The sequence below is a fragment of the Phoxinus phoxinus genome, assembly GCF_949152265.1.
Source record: "Phoxinus phoxinus genome assembly, chromosome: 1".
In the NCBI taxonomy this organism is placed as follows: domain Eukaryota; kingdom Metazoa; phylum Chordata; class Actinopteri; order Cypriniformes; family Leuciscidae; genus Phoxinus; species Phoxinus phoxinus.
The window spans coordinates 30,796,641-30,813,608 of NC_136876.1; the positions used below are offsets into that span (position 1 = coordinate 30,796,641).

Below are 16,968 nucleotides of genomic sequence, written 5' to 3' on the forward strand. Positions count from 1 at the left end.
AACTAAAAGGATCATGCCCATAAGAGACATTTTTTGATAATCTGTCCACATTGGTAAAGCTGTATGTTTAGTTATTCACTTAAAATAAATTACTTAAATAAAAGAAAAGAAAAGAAAAATAATTAAATAAAAAAAGCACACAAATAAAAGTCAATGGAAGTCGTGCAACTTTTAATTGTACTCTCATCATATCCCTAAGAATCCAAATTATCCAGTGATCTATAAAACTCTACAGAATTGTCCATATGAAGGTCTCCATGGAGGAAATCATCGAAAATGTCGGTGGCTCTTTAAGGACGTTCCTGTTCTCCAGGGTCCGATTTTTCATGCATCGCTTCTTACCCATATCTTTGCATATGAAGGCCTTAAGTAGCACATTGGTTGAGCCAGGGGCGCTGTGCGGGGAGAAACTCCGAGATTAGACGAGAGGCTTCGTCCATTCAGCGCGGACAGCGGCAGCCAGCGCGCTCCCTCTGTGGGCGGTGTTTCAAACCAGCGGATTCGGGAGGAACGTGGGAGCTGTCATTGCTGTAAAACACATTTGCGGGCACCAGCATCACCGTTGACAGCAATTACAAGTGCTGGGATTATGTTCATTTAAACGACCACTTATTGATAGGGTGCCTTATACATGCTGCTACATATGTAATCCAATGTATTTTTTTTGTAATTCGCCAGATCTGAAGGGGAATTTTGGAGAGACAAGCTGACCATGAAGTGGGATATTTTACTCTTCTCTTGTGTTTTAGAGAAAAATACCGGATGCATCCGTTGAACGAAGGTATTTTTCGATGGATTAATAAGGGACAGTATTTTTGATACTTAATCTCCATGCATAAACACTGATCTTTTGACGTTTACGGGAAACAACGTTGTTTTCAAGAAGTCACAGGCGAAACATCGTGTCATTCGTTTAGCCTAGTACCTCAATTGCAAAATGCTGTGGTGCTGATGAGAGACTGTTCCTCGATAACAGTTTTTTTTTTCACAACCCAGAATGAGAAACAAATAGCTCTTCGCTTAAGCGATGGGAACACTGTGAGGCTTCTACTGAACTTGAGAAGCACCAACAGCGACTGCAACAGTCTCGACACCCCAGAAATCAACACATAATAATGGTATGAGCTTCTGAAGTCGATTGGAGCATGGAGTCCGCACACCAGGCAGGCTAGGAGGTTTTGTGAGACACGCTAAGAACCTTGTATTGACCCCCCATCCTGAAATGAGGCAAAATGTTGATGTGTGACAGAGGAGTCCAAATGCTCATCACTACAGTGGGCGCTTTCGCCGCGTTCAGCCTGATGACCATCGCTGTGGGAACGGACTATTGGCTGTACTCACGAGGAGTGTGCCGGGTCAAAAGTAATAACGAGAACGAGACGAGCAGGAAGAATGAGGAAGTCATGACCCATTCAGGGCTCTGGAGAACCTGCTGTCTGGAAGGTAAGACGTTTTGTGCGTGCGAGTCCAACTTATCTATCTATCTATCTATCTATCTATCTATCTATCTATCTATCTATCTATCTATCTATCTATCTATCTATCTATCTATCTATCTATCTATCTATCTTAAGATTCTAGTATAGACTATGGCTTTTCTAGTATACACCACTGTTCACTGACGATTAAACTGAGTTTTATTTAATGTGACATACTGGAAGCACTACTAACCTCAATCTATCACCAGAATTTACTTTTATACTACAATATTTACAACTGCTAACTGCTGTTAACTATACAACTGCTACAATATCCCAACTGCTTAAATTAATTGAAGGCTTTTTGAAGCTATTTTCCCACCGTCACAAATTGAGTCTTTTAAATAGGCAGCATGATGATTGCAACTGTCATATAACCAATAGATCAGGGCTAAATTGTCGAATTACTCACTTGTCAATCCAAAATAAGATGGGCAGTCATATTGATTACCTTATATTGCAGTTCAATAAAATCACTTTATTCTACAAATCTCTCAGTATTGCAAGCTGTTGACACATAATACCTGGCTATTGCTTTTGGTGTCTGCCTGAGTGCAAGATTATTACCAATATTACCTAGTATATTTATTCTCTCGTGAAGGTGTGATCAGCCACACCGTTCTGTCAATCAAGGTGCTCTGAATGATAGTGAACAGCGTGTTGTACCACCTCACCCACAAAGCAGCTTTTTGAGGGGAAATAAAAGTCAATTCAAACTAAGCCCTCAGCCTTACATAAGTACAGTGAGCTCAACAAAATACCCTATGGAGTCTAAAACACCCTGTAATTCAAATGTACATCACATACCCCTAAAACATGATGATTACTTGTTCCTTTTATCCTCTTCCTCTATTTTCCTAATTTTTCTCCTTATCTTCCCTCTCTTTCCTTGCCTTTGTCTTCTGGATGGATTCATTCTAATTCCATGCAGTTTAGGTTTTGGCAGCCCTGACACTGCTTGACTGGGAGCGAAATAATGTACTTCATAATGTCTTTTCAAACTTTGATTAATCTCCTGCCCCAGGGAACGCAGAGAGGTGACATGACTGCAGTGTGATGGGAAGATCCTCATCTTTAATTGAAAGGGATGGGCGCAATCCAATAGATGTGGCCATGGCAGATTACACAAATCCAGTGATTGACTTTTCAGTATTAATTTAATTGAAGTGTATGTCACTGTCACCCAGTGCACAGATACCCACAGCCATATTTGATCCACTTTAAATCTCAAAAAGATTCTCATGATGTATTTGCTTAATATCAATGAGGGATTGATCCGTCTAAGTAGAAACCTATCACTCTGAGTCATGGTCTATGCTTGTCTGGACATAAATCTTTGAGGAAGGTAATAATGAGGCTTTCTGCTGGACAAGACTACATGACCAGCCTCTCTGAATATAACCTTCAAGTGTTGGGTATGCTCTACGGCCGCTTACTACCTTCAGCATGTTTCTCCATGCATGACAGCTTTGCTTTGCCTGTTGATGTTATTCAAAATCATCATGGAACCACCATTGACCCTTTTTACTTTCTTAATGCACATTTCTGGTCTCATTGTGAATGATTCATCAGTGGATATTATTTCATAGAAACAAATGTTTGATTTTGTAATCTTTAATCAAAATATCTACTATAATCATAATATCTTCTCTTTCTGGAAGCAACCTTCATGCTGACGTCATCTAGACCAGGCAGCCTATTTGATCATGTTAACCAATAGCAAAATAGGTATTTAGACACATTTTAGCGATTCTTGTATGAAACACCCACTTTTCACAATCCAATAGTATTTCATTCTCATAAGGTGTTAAATTCTGAAATAAAAAGGGTTGTGAATGCCAATTCAGATGACTTTAAATATTTATCTTCACTTACCGTTCTTAAAAGATTTGGCCTCTTTGTGATTATTGGTCTTGTGTTTGTGATAGTGCAACTAAAAGTTATCTCATTACTCACCCATGACGTTCTTCAGCTGAACACAAAATAAGATATTTTGTACAAGACCTTTGTTTTTGAGCATGCAATGAAAGTCAGTGTGGTCTAAAACAACGTTGGACCCCTTGGACTTTCATTGACTGACCAAAAAAACACTGGGGCATTTCTCAAAATATCTTCTTTTGTGTGTCACCAAGAAAGTCATACAAGTTTGAAACGACATGCATACATGCATACATTTTTGGATGAACCATCCCTTTAATGATGATAGTTTGGATGCTTATAGTTTTAGGCTAAAGCACCAAGAGAGACGTTTCCACTTTGAAAAAAAGAGGTGTATTGGAAGTGCATTTGTTGAATAGCTGATTGAGACGTTAGTGTTAAGGAGGGAGTGTAAGTCAATGTTTGTTTGCGTTTTCGGTAGTCTGTCAGGTCATGCTAGCTTTCTCTTCAGCCTCCTTACATGTCCAGCAGCCAGATGTGTTAAACACTCTGGGAGGAGTTCGTCAAGTGCAGCTCTGTGTGCCAATATGTAAATGATCGTCTCTGCAGGAGGCCAAAACAGCAAGTACTGATCGAGACTTCCTGGAAAAGCTGTGAACTGAAGTGCGACTTGAATTTGATGGGCCATAAGATTCACTTAAGATCTTGATTCCTACCACGTAATTACAGTTTAAATGCCAAAGGCTGAAGGTACAGTCATATATTTGAAGCAAACAACATATCAGACTATTAGAATTCATATGAATGATATGAATCAGCGTGAGGTTGTGATTCACTGCACACTGTTCTAATTTTCATTGAAACAGTTACCAAAAGGCATGACTTTATTAAGCCTTGTGTTCTTTGGAAAATATACTTACCGGTATTGTTATTAATGTATGGGTTCACATGTTTGGGGTCAGTAAGGTTTCTTTATTTTTATTTTTATTATTTATAATCAAGTATGCATTCAATTGACTGTAAGTGACAGTAAATATTTAAAATGTTACAAAAGATATATGTTTTTTAAAATAAATGTTCTTTTGAACTTTCTATTCATACTCTTTAGAACTTTAGATTCAAAAAATAGAATCATGGTTTTCACAAAAATAATAAACAGCACAACCATTTTTAACATTGGTGATAATAAGGAGAAATATTTCTTGAACATCAAATCATCATATTAGACTGATTTCTGAATGATCATGTGACACTGAAGACTGGAGTAATGATGCTGAAAATTCAGATTTGCATCACAGGAATAAATTACATTTTAAAGTATATTCAAAAAGAATTTTAAATTGTAATAATATTTCACAATATAACTTTTTTTTACCTAATTTTTTATCAAATAAATGCAGTCTTTCAAAACGTTAAAAATTCTTACTGACCCCAAACTATTTTTAACAGTAGTGTATGCCTAACAATGATAGTAATTTCAAAATTAACCTTTCAGAATTTATTTCATGTGCTCCATAGTCAAATCAATAACCCAGTCAGCAGATCGTTTTAAAACTTTAGCTATCTGTTACTAAAGTACAGTAGTACAGTTTAGTCATGCACTTATTAGATATGTGACTAGTATAAATTCCAGCAATTCTAGTAAGAAAAAAACTAAACAAATCACAACTGTATGTGTACAATTTCAGAAAATCCATTACATTTAATCATGGTTTATATCGTGGGTCTGTGAGACCAAAACAGAAGTGATGTAACATTTTTCATTTTTCAGATTTTTCATTTTTTTTGTGTTTATGATCAATTCTCAAGTCACAAAGTATCAACCTGATACCCGAATATATTAAGTATATTTTTCAAGCTATTAAACAGGCCTTGAGACCTCCCAAACAGACCATGAGGGTTAAATATATGGCGTGTTGCATCACATGTCATCATAGGGAGGCACATTAGCGGTTATGTACGTAATAATAAGGGAATGCTCCGGTGGAATTCAACACGGGTTCATTTGCTGAATGGAGGTGTAAGATTAATGCAGTACGTCCTCAAGTGCAGGTGGATCTCAGGGGAACAGTTTGGCCTTGCTCAGGATAAATGATGACCTGGGAACTGAGGTGGGGAGGGAAGGGGGAGAGAGAGAGGCAAAGCAGGGTGTGATGAAGAGGGACTCTTCCTTCCAAGTGTGCACCCAAGCAAAGCCTGTCTCATACACTCTCATCACGCACACACATCTCCTTGGTAACCAGCCGCTCCCGTCTGCGATATAGGCCCACTGCTCTATCTCCATACCTTCCCCCATCCTCAACCCTGCTTGCATCCTCCTCCTCCCCTTGTTCACCAAGGCTTTGGAAAAACGGAAATACGGAAAGCATGAGATGCTGCCCGGCCATCACATGGCCTCTCAAACATGTGTCAAACATGCATGGGGAGATGCGCACGCACCAGTGCACATATCCCTAAACGGACAATGAGATTGGCTCGTTGGGATGTGAACATACTATTGTACCTCATAACCACTTACACTGCCACTCGGGACACTCCGCAGGCATGGGGCCCTGTGTTTTTGCCTTTTTAATGTGCACTAAAGGTGCGAGTGAGAGCTGTTAGACTGGGAACAAAAGGTTGGGCTAAAACACACGGCTACAGTGGACTTCATTTATTATTGCACTAGTAATGGAAGAAACTTGTCAGCACTTTGCAGTACATTGTGGAAATACACTTTTTATCTATACGCTAGCAGATTTTTTTTTTTTTTGGTGGCAATTTAAATGAGCAGAAGAAATTAATAATGAATGTTTCTTTGTGTTAAAGCCCAGTCAGTATAACAGTCAGATATGCTTTCACCATTTTCATTTAGTGCCTCTAACATGAGCTCCTACATATTTTTGTGTAAAGACTTATGTGGGGCATTTGAAGAAAACTCCTTATTTTAAATGACAACAAGAAAGCAGCCTGTACTTTATGGTGAAGTATGTAAGCGATAATGCACTCCGCCTTACCAATTTTTTGCAATAATTACCAATTGGCTGTACATTAATATGGCCACCATAAATAAATATGTGGGCATTAAATATTGATTTGAGTGGAAACTTTTGTATAATTTTACTTGTAAATTATCTTAAAGCTTTTTGATTTAGTTCATTACAATGTACTAAACAATCGTATAAAAGTGTATAAAGTGTTGCCTATTAGAAATTCTCTGACTGCTGTGAATGACCAATCAGAATTAAGTATTCCAAAGAGCACTGGGGGCCCTATCTTGCACCCAGCGCAATTGACTTTGTACACCAACGCATGTATCATTCCTATTTTGCACCCGCGCTAAGCAGACTTTTCCCACCACAGACGCACGTCGGTAAATTAGGGAATGGACTTGCGCTCCTGCGGCGGTTTAGCGAAAAGAGGAGGCGTGTTCCGGCGCAAATGTCCCCCGGTGCTATTTTGGAGTTTTAAAAAAAAACAATTCTGCCACTGACCAGGAAAAATAATAGCAACAGCGCCCGGGATCCGCCCACAAAGTTACTTGCGTTTCGCGTTTGATACTTGCGTTTCAGATCGTTAAAATAGGGCCCTGGGTCTCATACACTAATAATTCTGTGGATTATGTAGAGGAAAAGTTTCTGTCTAATTCACAACATGTGTGTTTGCACATGAATTTGTTCTTAACCTCGTCAAGCAAACCAATTCGAACACAATAAACACTTTTTATACAGACCCAGATTACAGATTTCTTTCAAATTGCCTTCTCATTTACCTTTTCTTACTTTTTTATATATATAGGCCTATATATATATATATACATAGTGTTATATATATATATATATATATATATACATAGTGTTATATATATATATATATATATATATATATATATATAACACTATGGGTGGCCCTAGAAATGTTAAGTGTGTGTGTGTGTTTTTATATATATACACTTAATGTTTATAGGGCCACCCATAGTGATTTTTGCATGCATGGTTTAAGTTGTTCCTACATTTTTTCCTCGTAAATGTAGAATATATTTTACTGTGAAAGTCATTGATGAATCATGATATGAGACCCATTGTCTATTCCAGTCTATTGTCTATGGCCAATGGAAACTCAGGAACCTTGCATGTTCCTTACTGTTTTCGGAGTGTAAGGCATTGAACGAATTGCTGAAAATACAGCGTGCCCACCATGCACTTTGACTATTATGTTTAAGAGCAGAATTTTTGCACTTTGTATAGGCTGGGCTTCTGAAACCATGCAACGTTTAGCAACCGATGTATTAATATCTAACGCCATGCAAAATCAATGCAATATTGATGCTAGTTTATCCCTCCGTGACAGTGTGTTGATTTCATGTGGTGGATACATGGCGTCCTGTGAAGCCGGCAGGAGAATGTGGACCATAGTGAGTCACTGCTGTTCCAGGCTCCTGCCTGTGATGCTGCCTCTGCCCCTGGCTGCGATGACCTTTGTGAGGCAAATTACTCTTGATAGATCCTCTAACAGCATTGGTTAAGCTTGCAAAAATAGCTCCCTGCGTCTCCTCCCCATCTCAGAGGCTCAGCGACCATAGATAACACGGCCAGCCCCCACTCCTGTGGGTCTGTACCCGAGCTATAGAAAGTGAGGTTGCGGTGTGAACCCGTCACTCTGGTCTGCATTCATACGGGGCTGCGTCACATTTTGTGAGAAAGTGTTTTGGGTTAACTTTAATTACCCTTTCAAAAGCTGCACAATCAGTCATGCATTAGTCTCAAAGGTAGCAGAACACTGATCAAAGACTGGTGACAAGTAACTGGGTTTGCATCAAGGACGATAGATTATATTTATATATGTGCTGTTATTTGAAAGCCATTTACTAAGGAGCAAGATATAGTTTTATGGATGTCGCCAGGTCCTCTTATGACCCCAAACACTTTCTTTTGGACACTTGCCCACTCTATACTGTACATAAAAACGCACACATATTCACAGAGTCCTGCCAGAGATACTAAGTGGCTCACATTATCTTGAGATGGAAATGCCAAGGCTAGGATGGATTTCGTATTGGTTACGGTGAAAGGGGGAGCGCGGAATAAAGTAAGAGACTGTATTATATTGATGAGAGGGACAGGGTGCCACGAGAAAGCAGGCCTGAAAAATCTGTTTGTGCAAACACTTTTCAATGAGTGTTGATTTAGGTGATAACAGGGCTTCTGAGAATGCATTGCTGGCAATCCATCTTTGTGTGTGTGGCCCATTTGCTCTGCCACTAGTACTGTTACTTTGTTATCACTCGCAAAGGAGAATGTCAAAGATGAGGTGTTTAAATTCATTAATCAATATTTTTCACAATTTTTGCATAAATTTGATAGACATAAATATATGCTGCTCACAAACACTTACTTATATCATATGATTGTTACTGTGTTCTAAGATACTTTTGCAGAGTACAGAGATGCTTGATATACTATGGGTTCCATATCAATTATCAGCTGATATTAGATATTTTATGTCATTTATTGGTATCCGCCAATTTTGGATATTTAGGCCAGATTTACTAAGCAGGGCAAATTAGCACGAGAGCGCAATCCTATAAAAGAGCTGATGGAAGTGGAAATTTCTGCAGTGATTTACTGACATTAAATTAAAGAACACAGACTAGGCTAGATTTACATAATGATCAACGCAATCTGGTTTAAGACATGCTTTTTTTGGACAGTAAATAATGGCGCAAATACCAGTTAATTGACTTGCGCAAACTTTAGTAAATCACCTTACATGATTCATTTAAAGGCTACCCACCCATACATTCTGCATCTGAAAGGGAAACTCCTACAAATGCATATGTAATAAGGTCAGCCGCAAAAATAACCCTGTCCACGGCTTTTCAGTGATCATTTTTCACTGCGTGTCTTTAGTAAATCCTGACAGTAGTATTTAAACACTAAAAGAGGGTTTGCTCTGGCACAAGCTGTTATTAAATCTGGCCCGAAAATTTGTAATATTTAATATTTTTGGTCTTGCACATTTCTCCTTTTTTTACATTTAGATTATTGCCATCATTTAACACTCACATAAAGTAAATCTCTAAAAACACTTATCTTAACACTGTTAAACATAATCTTTAGCAAAGCTCAAAATGAATATGGCTTTTTCATACTCACATTGTAATGATGTGATGTCTAAATTCACTTTTGGTTTTATTTTTTAGTTATTAAGAACATTATTAGAATTTTGGCCATTTATTGATTATGAGTCATTATAATTATTGGCTTATCACAGTATTCTTGTTGAGAACTTGTATATTGGTGCAATCCTGTTTTCACACAAAAACATAAAAAAAATCTTTATTTCACTCTAATGTATGTACTGTATGTATGTAGAATGCATTTCAAATGCATGTAATTGATCCTATTGTGAGCGATTCATCCGTGTTTTTTATTTATAAAATAATAGCTTGATCTTCTGGTAAAACGTCAGACTTCTCTCTGGTGATGTCTCCGGACTTATTGTGTAAATTATTTACTTAAACCCTGCCTCTGTCTTACAATCGACTGCAAGCTCACACATTCAGCTGATCTGCTTGGATTTTTTTTCGATACTCCAATTCACTCAGATGTACATCAAAATACGGAAGAAAAGATTGTGTCATGACGACATCTATATTAAAACGCTAGGTCTACGATAAAAGTAAAAGAATAAAATCTACACGAAAGGCACTTGTGAAAAGTTTCTATGATTTTTTTTGCATACATATTAGTTTGAAGATCTAGGTTGGAAATAAAATACCCCTGGGACATAAAGGTGCCAGTAGTTGAAGAAACACTAGAAAGACTGCATGCATGCCCACACAATTGTTATATCTAAATGCTTAGCTTTATCTGACACTAAACAACAATAGGTCCGGCAGTCCCAAGATCCTTTGCGGTGTCAAACACAGACTTTCACACTCCTTGGGCAAACATTGATTGTGTTGGCCTCTGGGGTGTTTGTCTTAATGTACTTAGAGCTCAATAGTCTCGCTATAGCTCTTCAAAGTAGCAACCACACCGGCCTGTCTGCACAAGTCACCGCGAGAATTATTGTGGCTTTGGCAATGAGTAAGTGTCTTCAATATCTGCAGCATGTCCACCTGCGGGGGTTCATAAGCTCACCGCCGAACAATAGTTATGGCTGTGTCCCTGTTTTTATGAGCTATCCGTCTTGTGTTTCTGCGATCTCCTGGAGTATTGTGATTAGGAAGCCTGCTGAAAAAGCCGTGTTCCTCCCCTATGTTATTAAGTGCCGTTATCTCCCTTAAGCCCCGGTTGTTTACTCACTTGCATCCACTCATGTGTAACAGTTTTTGGCACATTGCATGTAGATGTCCAGCACTATTCCCGAGCTTTTGTATGTTATACGTATTTTATTAGGGATAATAAGAAAGCAAAGGGATCAGGGAGGGATAGAACTGAATATTGATGTGTATGTGTGTCGACTGCACCTCTGCGGGAATACGGGCAGCGCTGCTAGAGTGTGAACAAGCCAAATAAGTCCATTAAACTCGATGTTGGCCCGCGCCTGAGGAGACCCCTCTGTGGAGAATGGGCTGGCAGGAACCTTTGGCTGGCTTGCACAGGCAGCATCTTCCTTTTCATGGAAAACTAAATCAAGCACATTGGCTCTGAATAGCCATGAGATGAAGACCATTCGATGTGTGTCAGAAAAATTTGCTTTCACAGCAATCTCAGAATCTGAATTGGCTGCAGTCAGATTCACATGTATGTACCAGCTGGCTTCCCTTACAAAAAAACTGTATTCTTAGTATACTTAGTATTACTACTGTTAATTTAAGTGTAACAGTAGTAAACTTAGTATAATTGTTTTACTACTGTGTACTTATTAGTATACTTATTATTACTACTGTTACTTTATTTGTGACAGTAGTACATTTTGAGTCCACATTTAAGTTTTTCGTTTGCATTGCAATTATACTATAAATGGACATAGGTATACTGATAGTTTACTAGTCAAATGCGTGTATCACAGTTTTTAGTTTATGAAGGTACACTTTGAAGTGTACTCTCTGTAAACTAGTTTAGCAGTTTTATACTGCAAGTATACTTGTAAGTTTTCTTTAAGTGAACATAACGTCATAATGATAGTTTACTATTTATATATTATTTTTGCATGTTCCTAAAAAGGTATCCTATTTAGATGTTTAATGTTTGATGATCACTTTATTTTACATTTTTGTAAGCTCTATCACATTTTTCTAACACTAACACATGTTTCTGCTTCTTCTTCACCTGTGCTTTGATCATAGACTGTAAAAAAAATAGTTTTGATGCGGAGATACTGTACCATTTCAGAAGATGCATAATAGCGCACCGTGCCGTATAACAGTGAAAACATGGATAGCGTGAAAATTCAGTCAATGGCGGGGAAAGAGTAAAGTAGATTAAAATTAAAAAGTAAATTAGAGCCCAAACATCCAAGTAAAACATAGAAGTAAATTCCTATGTACACTACCAGTGGCTAGCCTACACAAAAATGTAGATATTCAGAATTAAGAACAACTCTGTTTTCTTTATAAATCAATATTTTCAAAAAGTTTAAGTTTATAAAACATGTTAAACTTTATGAAAAAAGTATTTAGTAGGCTACTCAATCAAAAGATTAAACACAACTACAAATCAAAATATTAAGTACAAGTGTAGACCAAATATACTTAGACTTTTCTGTCAGTATATGTACAAGTATACTTAAGTGCAATTTTAAGTTTGAGCCCTTCCCATACTTCCCGTAAACTTCAGCAGAACACTTCTCATCCCTCGGATCAGGCTCCGATGGTGTAGGGCAAACATTTATCGGCCGAACATACGGCCTTTTAGGATTAGCTCCCACACAAAATGTGTTCACTTTCATGGTTCTGCTGTCTTGTTTTGCACAGTAAGCCCAAATATTCATGAGCTCGGTCTTTGGCAACCAAAAGACAAGATGGTCTCATTGAATTACAAATAGGGATTGCAGCCCACTTTAGATGAATACTGTCATTCCTCTGTCAAAGCACTTTGGCCTTTCTGGGGTGAGTTAGCAGTCTGCTACCCAACAAACTGGCAGATTTCAGTCCAGGTTTGGGTCTGTTTTTCATGTCGAACTATTTAGGTCATGTTTAGTTTTTTTTATGTTTTAGAAATATTTAAAGGAAGAATACACCCAATGACAAATGAAATGTATGTCATTGTGTACTTACCGTCATGTCTTTCTAAACATGTATGACTTTCTTTGTTATGTGGAACACACACACACACACACACACACACACACACACACACACACACACACACACACACACACACACACACACACACATTTTGAAAAAATACAATGAAAGAGTGCCCGTACTGAATTACATTGTATGAACATTGTATGAGTTGAAACATTCTTCAAAATACATACAGGTTAAAAAAAAAACTATAAGAATATATAGTATAACTTTATGGTAAAAGTGAAAATTATGTCATTATTTACTTACCATGTCATTCCAAACCTGTATGAATTTTTGTTCTGATGATTGCAAAAGTAAATATGTTTGATACATACACCACCGCAATTTTAAGAAATTAATATTTTTGTTGGGCAAGGATGTTGCCCAACAAACTATTACTTTCTATTTTTGAAAGATTCCTGAAAAAGGTATCACGGTTTCCACAAAAATATCAAGCAGCACTACTGTTTTCAACATTGATAATAATAAAATAAAATAAATTATTGAGCAGCAATTCATCATTACACTAAAGACTGAAGTAATGATGCTAAAAATTCAGCATTGCATCACAAGAATATTGCATTGTAATATACATAGCCTATTTAAATTTAAAACAGTACTTTTAAATTGCAATAACATTTCACAATATTGCTTTTCACAATATTGTTTTCCCGCATTTTTTAATTAAATAAATGGTGAGCATAAGATATTTATAAAAAAAAAATATAAAAAAATCTACAATTTTGCACAGTAGTGTATATTATGAATGGGTGATTTCTTTGGCATAGTATTGTAGACAAATATACAATTGTCTTTATTTAGAAACAAATAATGATATGATATTATTTTGTCTTGGAAATTGCATTGCTAATCCACTTCTAAGGGGGCACTTACTTACTTGAATGGGGATAACACTTCTGTAAGGAAAGGAAGATATTTTGTCCTGGAGTGATGTAAACCTGAACACCTCAGTATCACTCACAGTCCCTGAGAGGCATTCAAGAATCCCTGTGGTTCTAGAGAAAGTGTCTGCCTGTATCAGCTGCTGCACAACCCCTCTACCCGTCTTGTGAAGTGGAAGACTCCATTTAATGGAAAAGACCAAAGCAGGAGTAGCGGACTTAAATAAACAAGAATAGTTATTGGGCCCTGCTGAGACAACAGTAATAAGCAGCTAACTGCAGCCGAGTGTGCGGGCGAGCGGGGCAATCGACGCCACAAGTGGAAGAAGATTACCTCTTGTACAGTCTTTGAGTCCCGTCCCAGTTGTCTTAGACAGGGCACATTGCACATTTATTACCCCATTCACCAGGAACATGATTTAACATGGACGCCCCATGTCTTCGCTTATCTCAGAGCTCAAATAAAGCGGTCCTTGCCTTGTTGTGTTTAGTTGAATTAGCGGGCTTGTAAGTGCGCTTCTCGTGTTGGTAGGAATATTATTGTGCAAAGATATTGTGCCCTGTGGAGGATCATTAAAACCATGCCTAATAAATGTGGATGACTCACCGTGTCAAAACCATTAGGCCAATCAGTCTGTCTGCAAGCTGGGCCTTAATTTTCAGACCCTACCTGCAAAATTAAACGTACACAGGTCATTAAAAGCAGCAGAAAGGAGCAGTGCTGTTGCTGGATCTGACTGGCACAAGCCATGGCTAGCTCAATAATCCAGATCTTCATTTAAATGATCTCCAATTGAAATCCCAAAGTTGATCTTTCATTCTGTGCCTATTTTCAGTGGCTGTGAATTTAATTTGATGTGTGTAGTGTGTACTGAATGTGGCGCAAAAAAAATGTCAACAATTAGAGAGCAGGGTAGACCATGACTGTGAATGTGATTTCACCACGTACAACATGTTCCTGGATCAACACCTTTGTTGATCCTGGAAACAACATTCCAATCAAAAGTTTACAGTTTATGTCAAGTTTAGGTTTATAACCAAAGTTAGGTGCTTCTACACCAGTGTTATCATTTCCCTCTGATTTGAAGGGTAACTCATGTGTAGGGTTGTGTTTAGGAGATAGCATTAGGACAACATTTTCGAGCAGGATATTGTTCCAGGATCAACAAAATATGTTGATCCAGGAACATGTCTTACTTTACACCGTGACCAGTAATGCCAAAGCAATCAATATATAACCAATATATGACATTTTAACACATGCATAACAATTGGTGTAATGAATTGTATATTTATTTTATTACAAAATTAGAAATAAATAATTTGAAAATGAATCATATGGGAGGGGGGAATTAAATGTTTATTAGCTATTCAAAGACTTGTTCAAATTATAGATGCGTATAACAGTTCTATCATATCATTTTTAATAAACATGGAGAATGGGAGCGACTGTACATCTGCGTTCAGACACTGGCGCTCTCAGTGAGTCAAAATAAAACTCTTCCGCTTCTGACACTGACCCAAAAAAAAACAACCTAAAACTAGCCAATGGCGATAAATGAAAAAAAACATATAGTAAACAGTGTGGTCTGATTTCTGGAAAAGTGCTCTTATGTATTGGTATTGATTTTGAATCAGTCTGTTATTCACAGTATAAAGCACACAAAATACAAATATTTAGTAAAGTAGTCTGTTTTAAATATAACATTTAAAATAACATTTAAAAATATATTCATATTGTAAAGTATTTAAACAAAGCATTCTCTAAACTCATCTGCCGTCTTAGATATGTATTTTTTTATTTCTATGCACTTCTATGCTGTCCTATATTTTGTTCAAAACAAGTTATTCTAAACATAATTATGCTGCCTACCAAGGCCTAAAACTAACTTTTTGCAACACCTGCAAATGGTCAGTGTGAAAATTTACCAGCCATAAATATTTTTCCCTGGCCATGAAATTGTTTTTGCAAAAACAGGCAGTTATGACACCAAAATTTTGATACCACAACTAAAACTATTAGCCTAACTAATAGGAATTTAAAACATTATTAAAGACAAGTAGTTTTGAGGTAGATACATTGCATAATCAAATGTAAAATAACGCTGGATAGTCATCACTGTATAAATTAAACATAGATTAATCCTTATTAAAGTTACAAAAGTTGTTCAGTCAAGATCAGTGATTTTTTTTCTTTGTCCTTTGTTGTTTTATTAACATCAAAAATATAGCAGCAGAAACATTAGGCTGCTGTCACTTTAAGACCTAGTGCACTTAAGACTAGGTAAATATCTTTCTTTACTGTTTACACTCAAAGAGATGGGAATTTTGAAAGAATTGTTTGGTGAACTTGTCTTTTCAAGCGCAAGAAGAGACACAGATTTTTGGTTGCGTGCTTCAAATGTGTGCGCACACAAAACTTTCCACACATCACGCTCGTAACGAATTGAGTTCCCTTTCGCATCATCTTGGACTTGAATATTTAAGTTGGCAAGGCTTTAACTCTTGTGACAATCCAGCGCTGCCCTGAGAACTGTCCTGGGCGTTGTTCATATTTGTTTACGTTCATGTTCTCAACATTGCGATGTTAGAATTCATAAAAATATTACCCGCCAACTGGCGATTGACACCGTTTCATATACTCGACATTGCCCGATTTTTACTGGCATTTGGTGCTTGGCGAGTGTTCATTTTAGGTCCAGCTGCGTACCGTTTGAGACAGCCTTATAGTGGCCATTCACACATAGGGCCCTATTTTAACGATCTGAAACACAAGTGTCAAAGCGCAAAGCGCAAGTAACTTTGTGGGCGGATCCCGGCGCTGTTGCTATTTTCCCGGCGGGATAAATGCCTCTTGTGCCTGTTGCAAATCTAAAAGGGGTTGGTCTGAAGTAGCTTCATTATTCATAGGTGTGGTTTGGGCGTAACGTGAAATAAACCAATCAGAGCGTCATCTCACATTCCCTTTAAGAGCAGGCGCGCTTGTTCCATGGCGGATCGCTATTATAACGTCGGATTTGCCAGCGCACGCCAGAAGCGGTTCACAGCCGAGGAGACCGACGTTCTCGTCAGGGCCGTAAAACACAGAGAAGTGACATTGGGGGTGATGGGAGAAACCCACCCAAATTAGCTTCGGTTAAACAGGCGTATAATTTGGGTAAATGTGTAGCCTAATCTTGATTATTATTTTTTTTATCTAGATAGATCTTTTCCACATCTTCACGGACACAACAATGATTTCCCTCGTGTGTTAATATTTTTCCTTGTAATAATGTATGATTTGCAAAAATGAAAACTGCTGCGTCTGTTTAGATTAGAGAATCAAAGTGGATGCGCGTTAACACGCTACATTATGGCCAAGCACGCGCCCTTAAAATACCATATCACTAACGCGCAACGCGCCACTGTCTTTAGACTGTTTTTTTCCTGGTCAGTTGCGCAATTGCTTTCTAAAACTGGAAAATAGCACCAGGGAACTTTTGCGCCTGAA

The 16,968-nt window shown here is 37.7% G+C and overlaps 1 protein-coding gene across 1 annotated transcript in view; it reads left to right on the forward strand.

Annotated features, from left to right (window-relative positions):
- Positions 1-478: 478 nt before the first annotated feature.
- cacng3b (calcium channel, voltage-dependent, gamma subunit 3b) overlaps positions 479-16,968 on the forward strand; it is a 43,752-nt gene continuing 27,262 nt past the window's right edge. Inside the window, exon 1 of the mRNA XM_079623846.1 lies at positions 479-1,443. Coding sequence (XP_079479972.1) covers positions 1,233-1,443 — 211 coding nt within the window. The 5' untranslated portion in view covers positions 479-1,232. The remainder of the gene's footprint in view (positions 1,444-16,968) is intronic.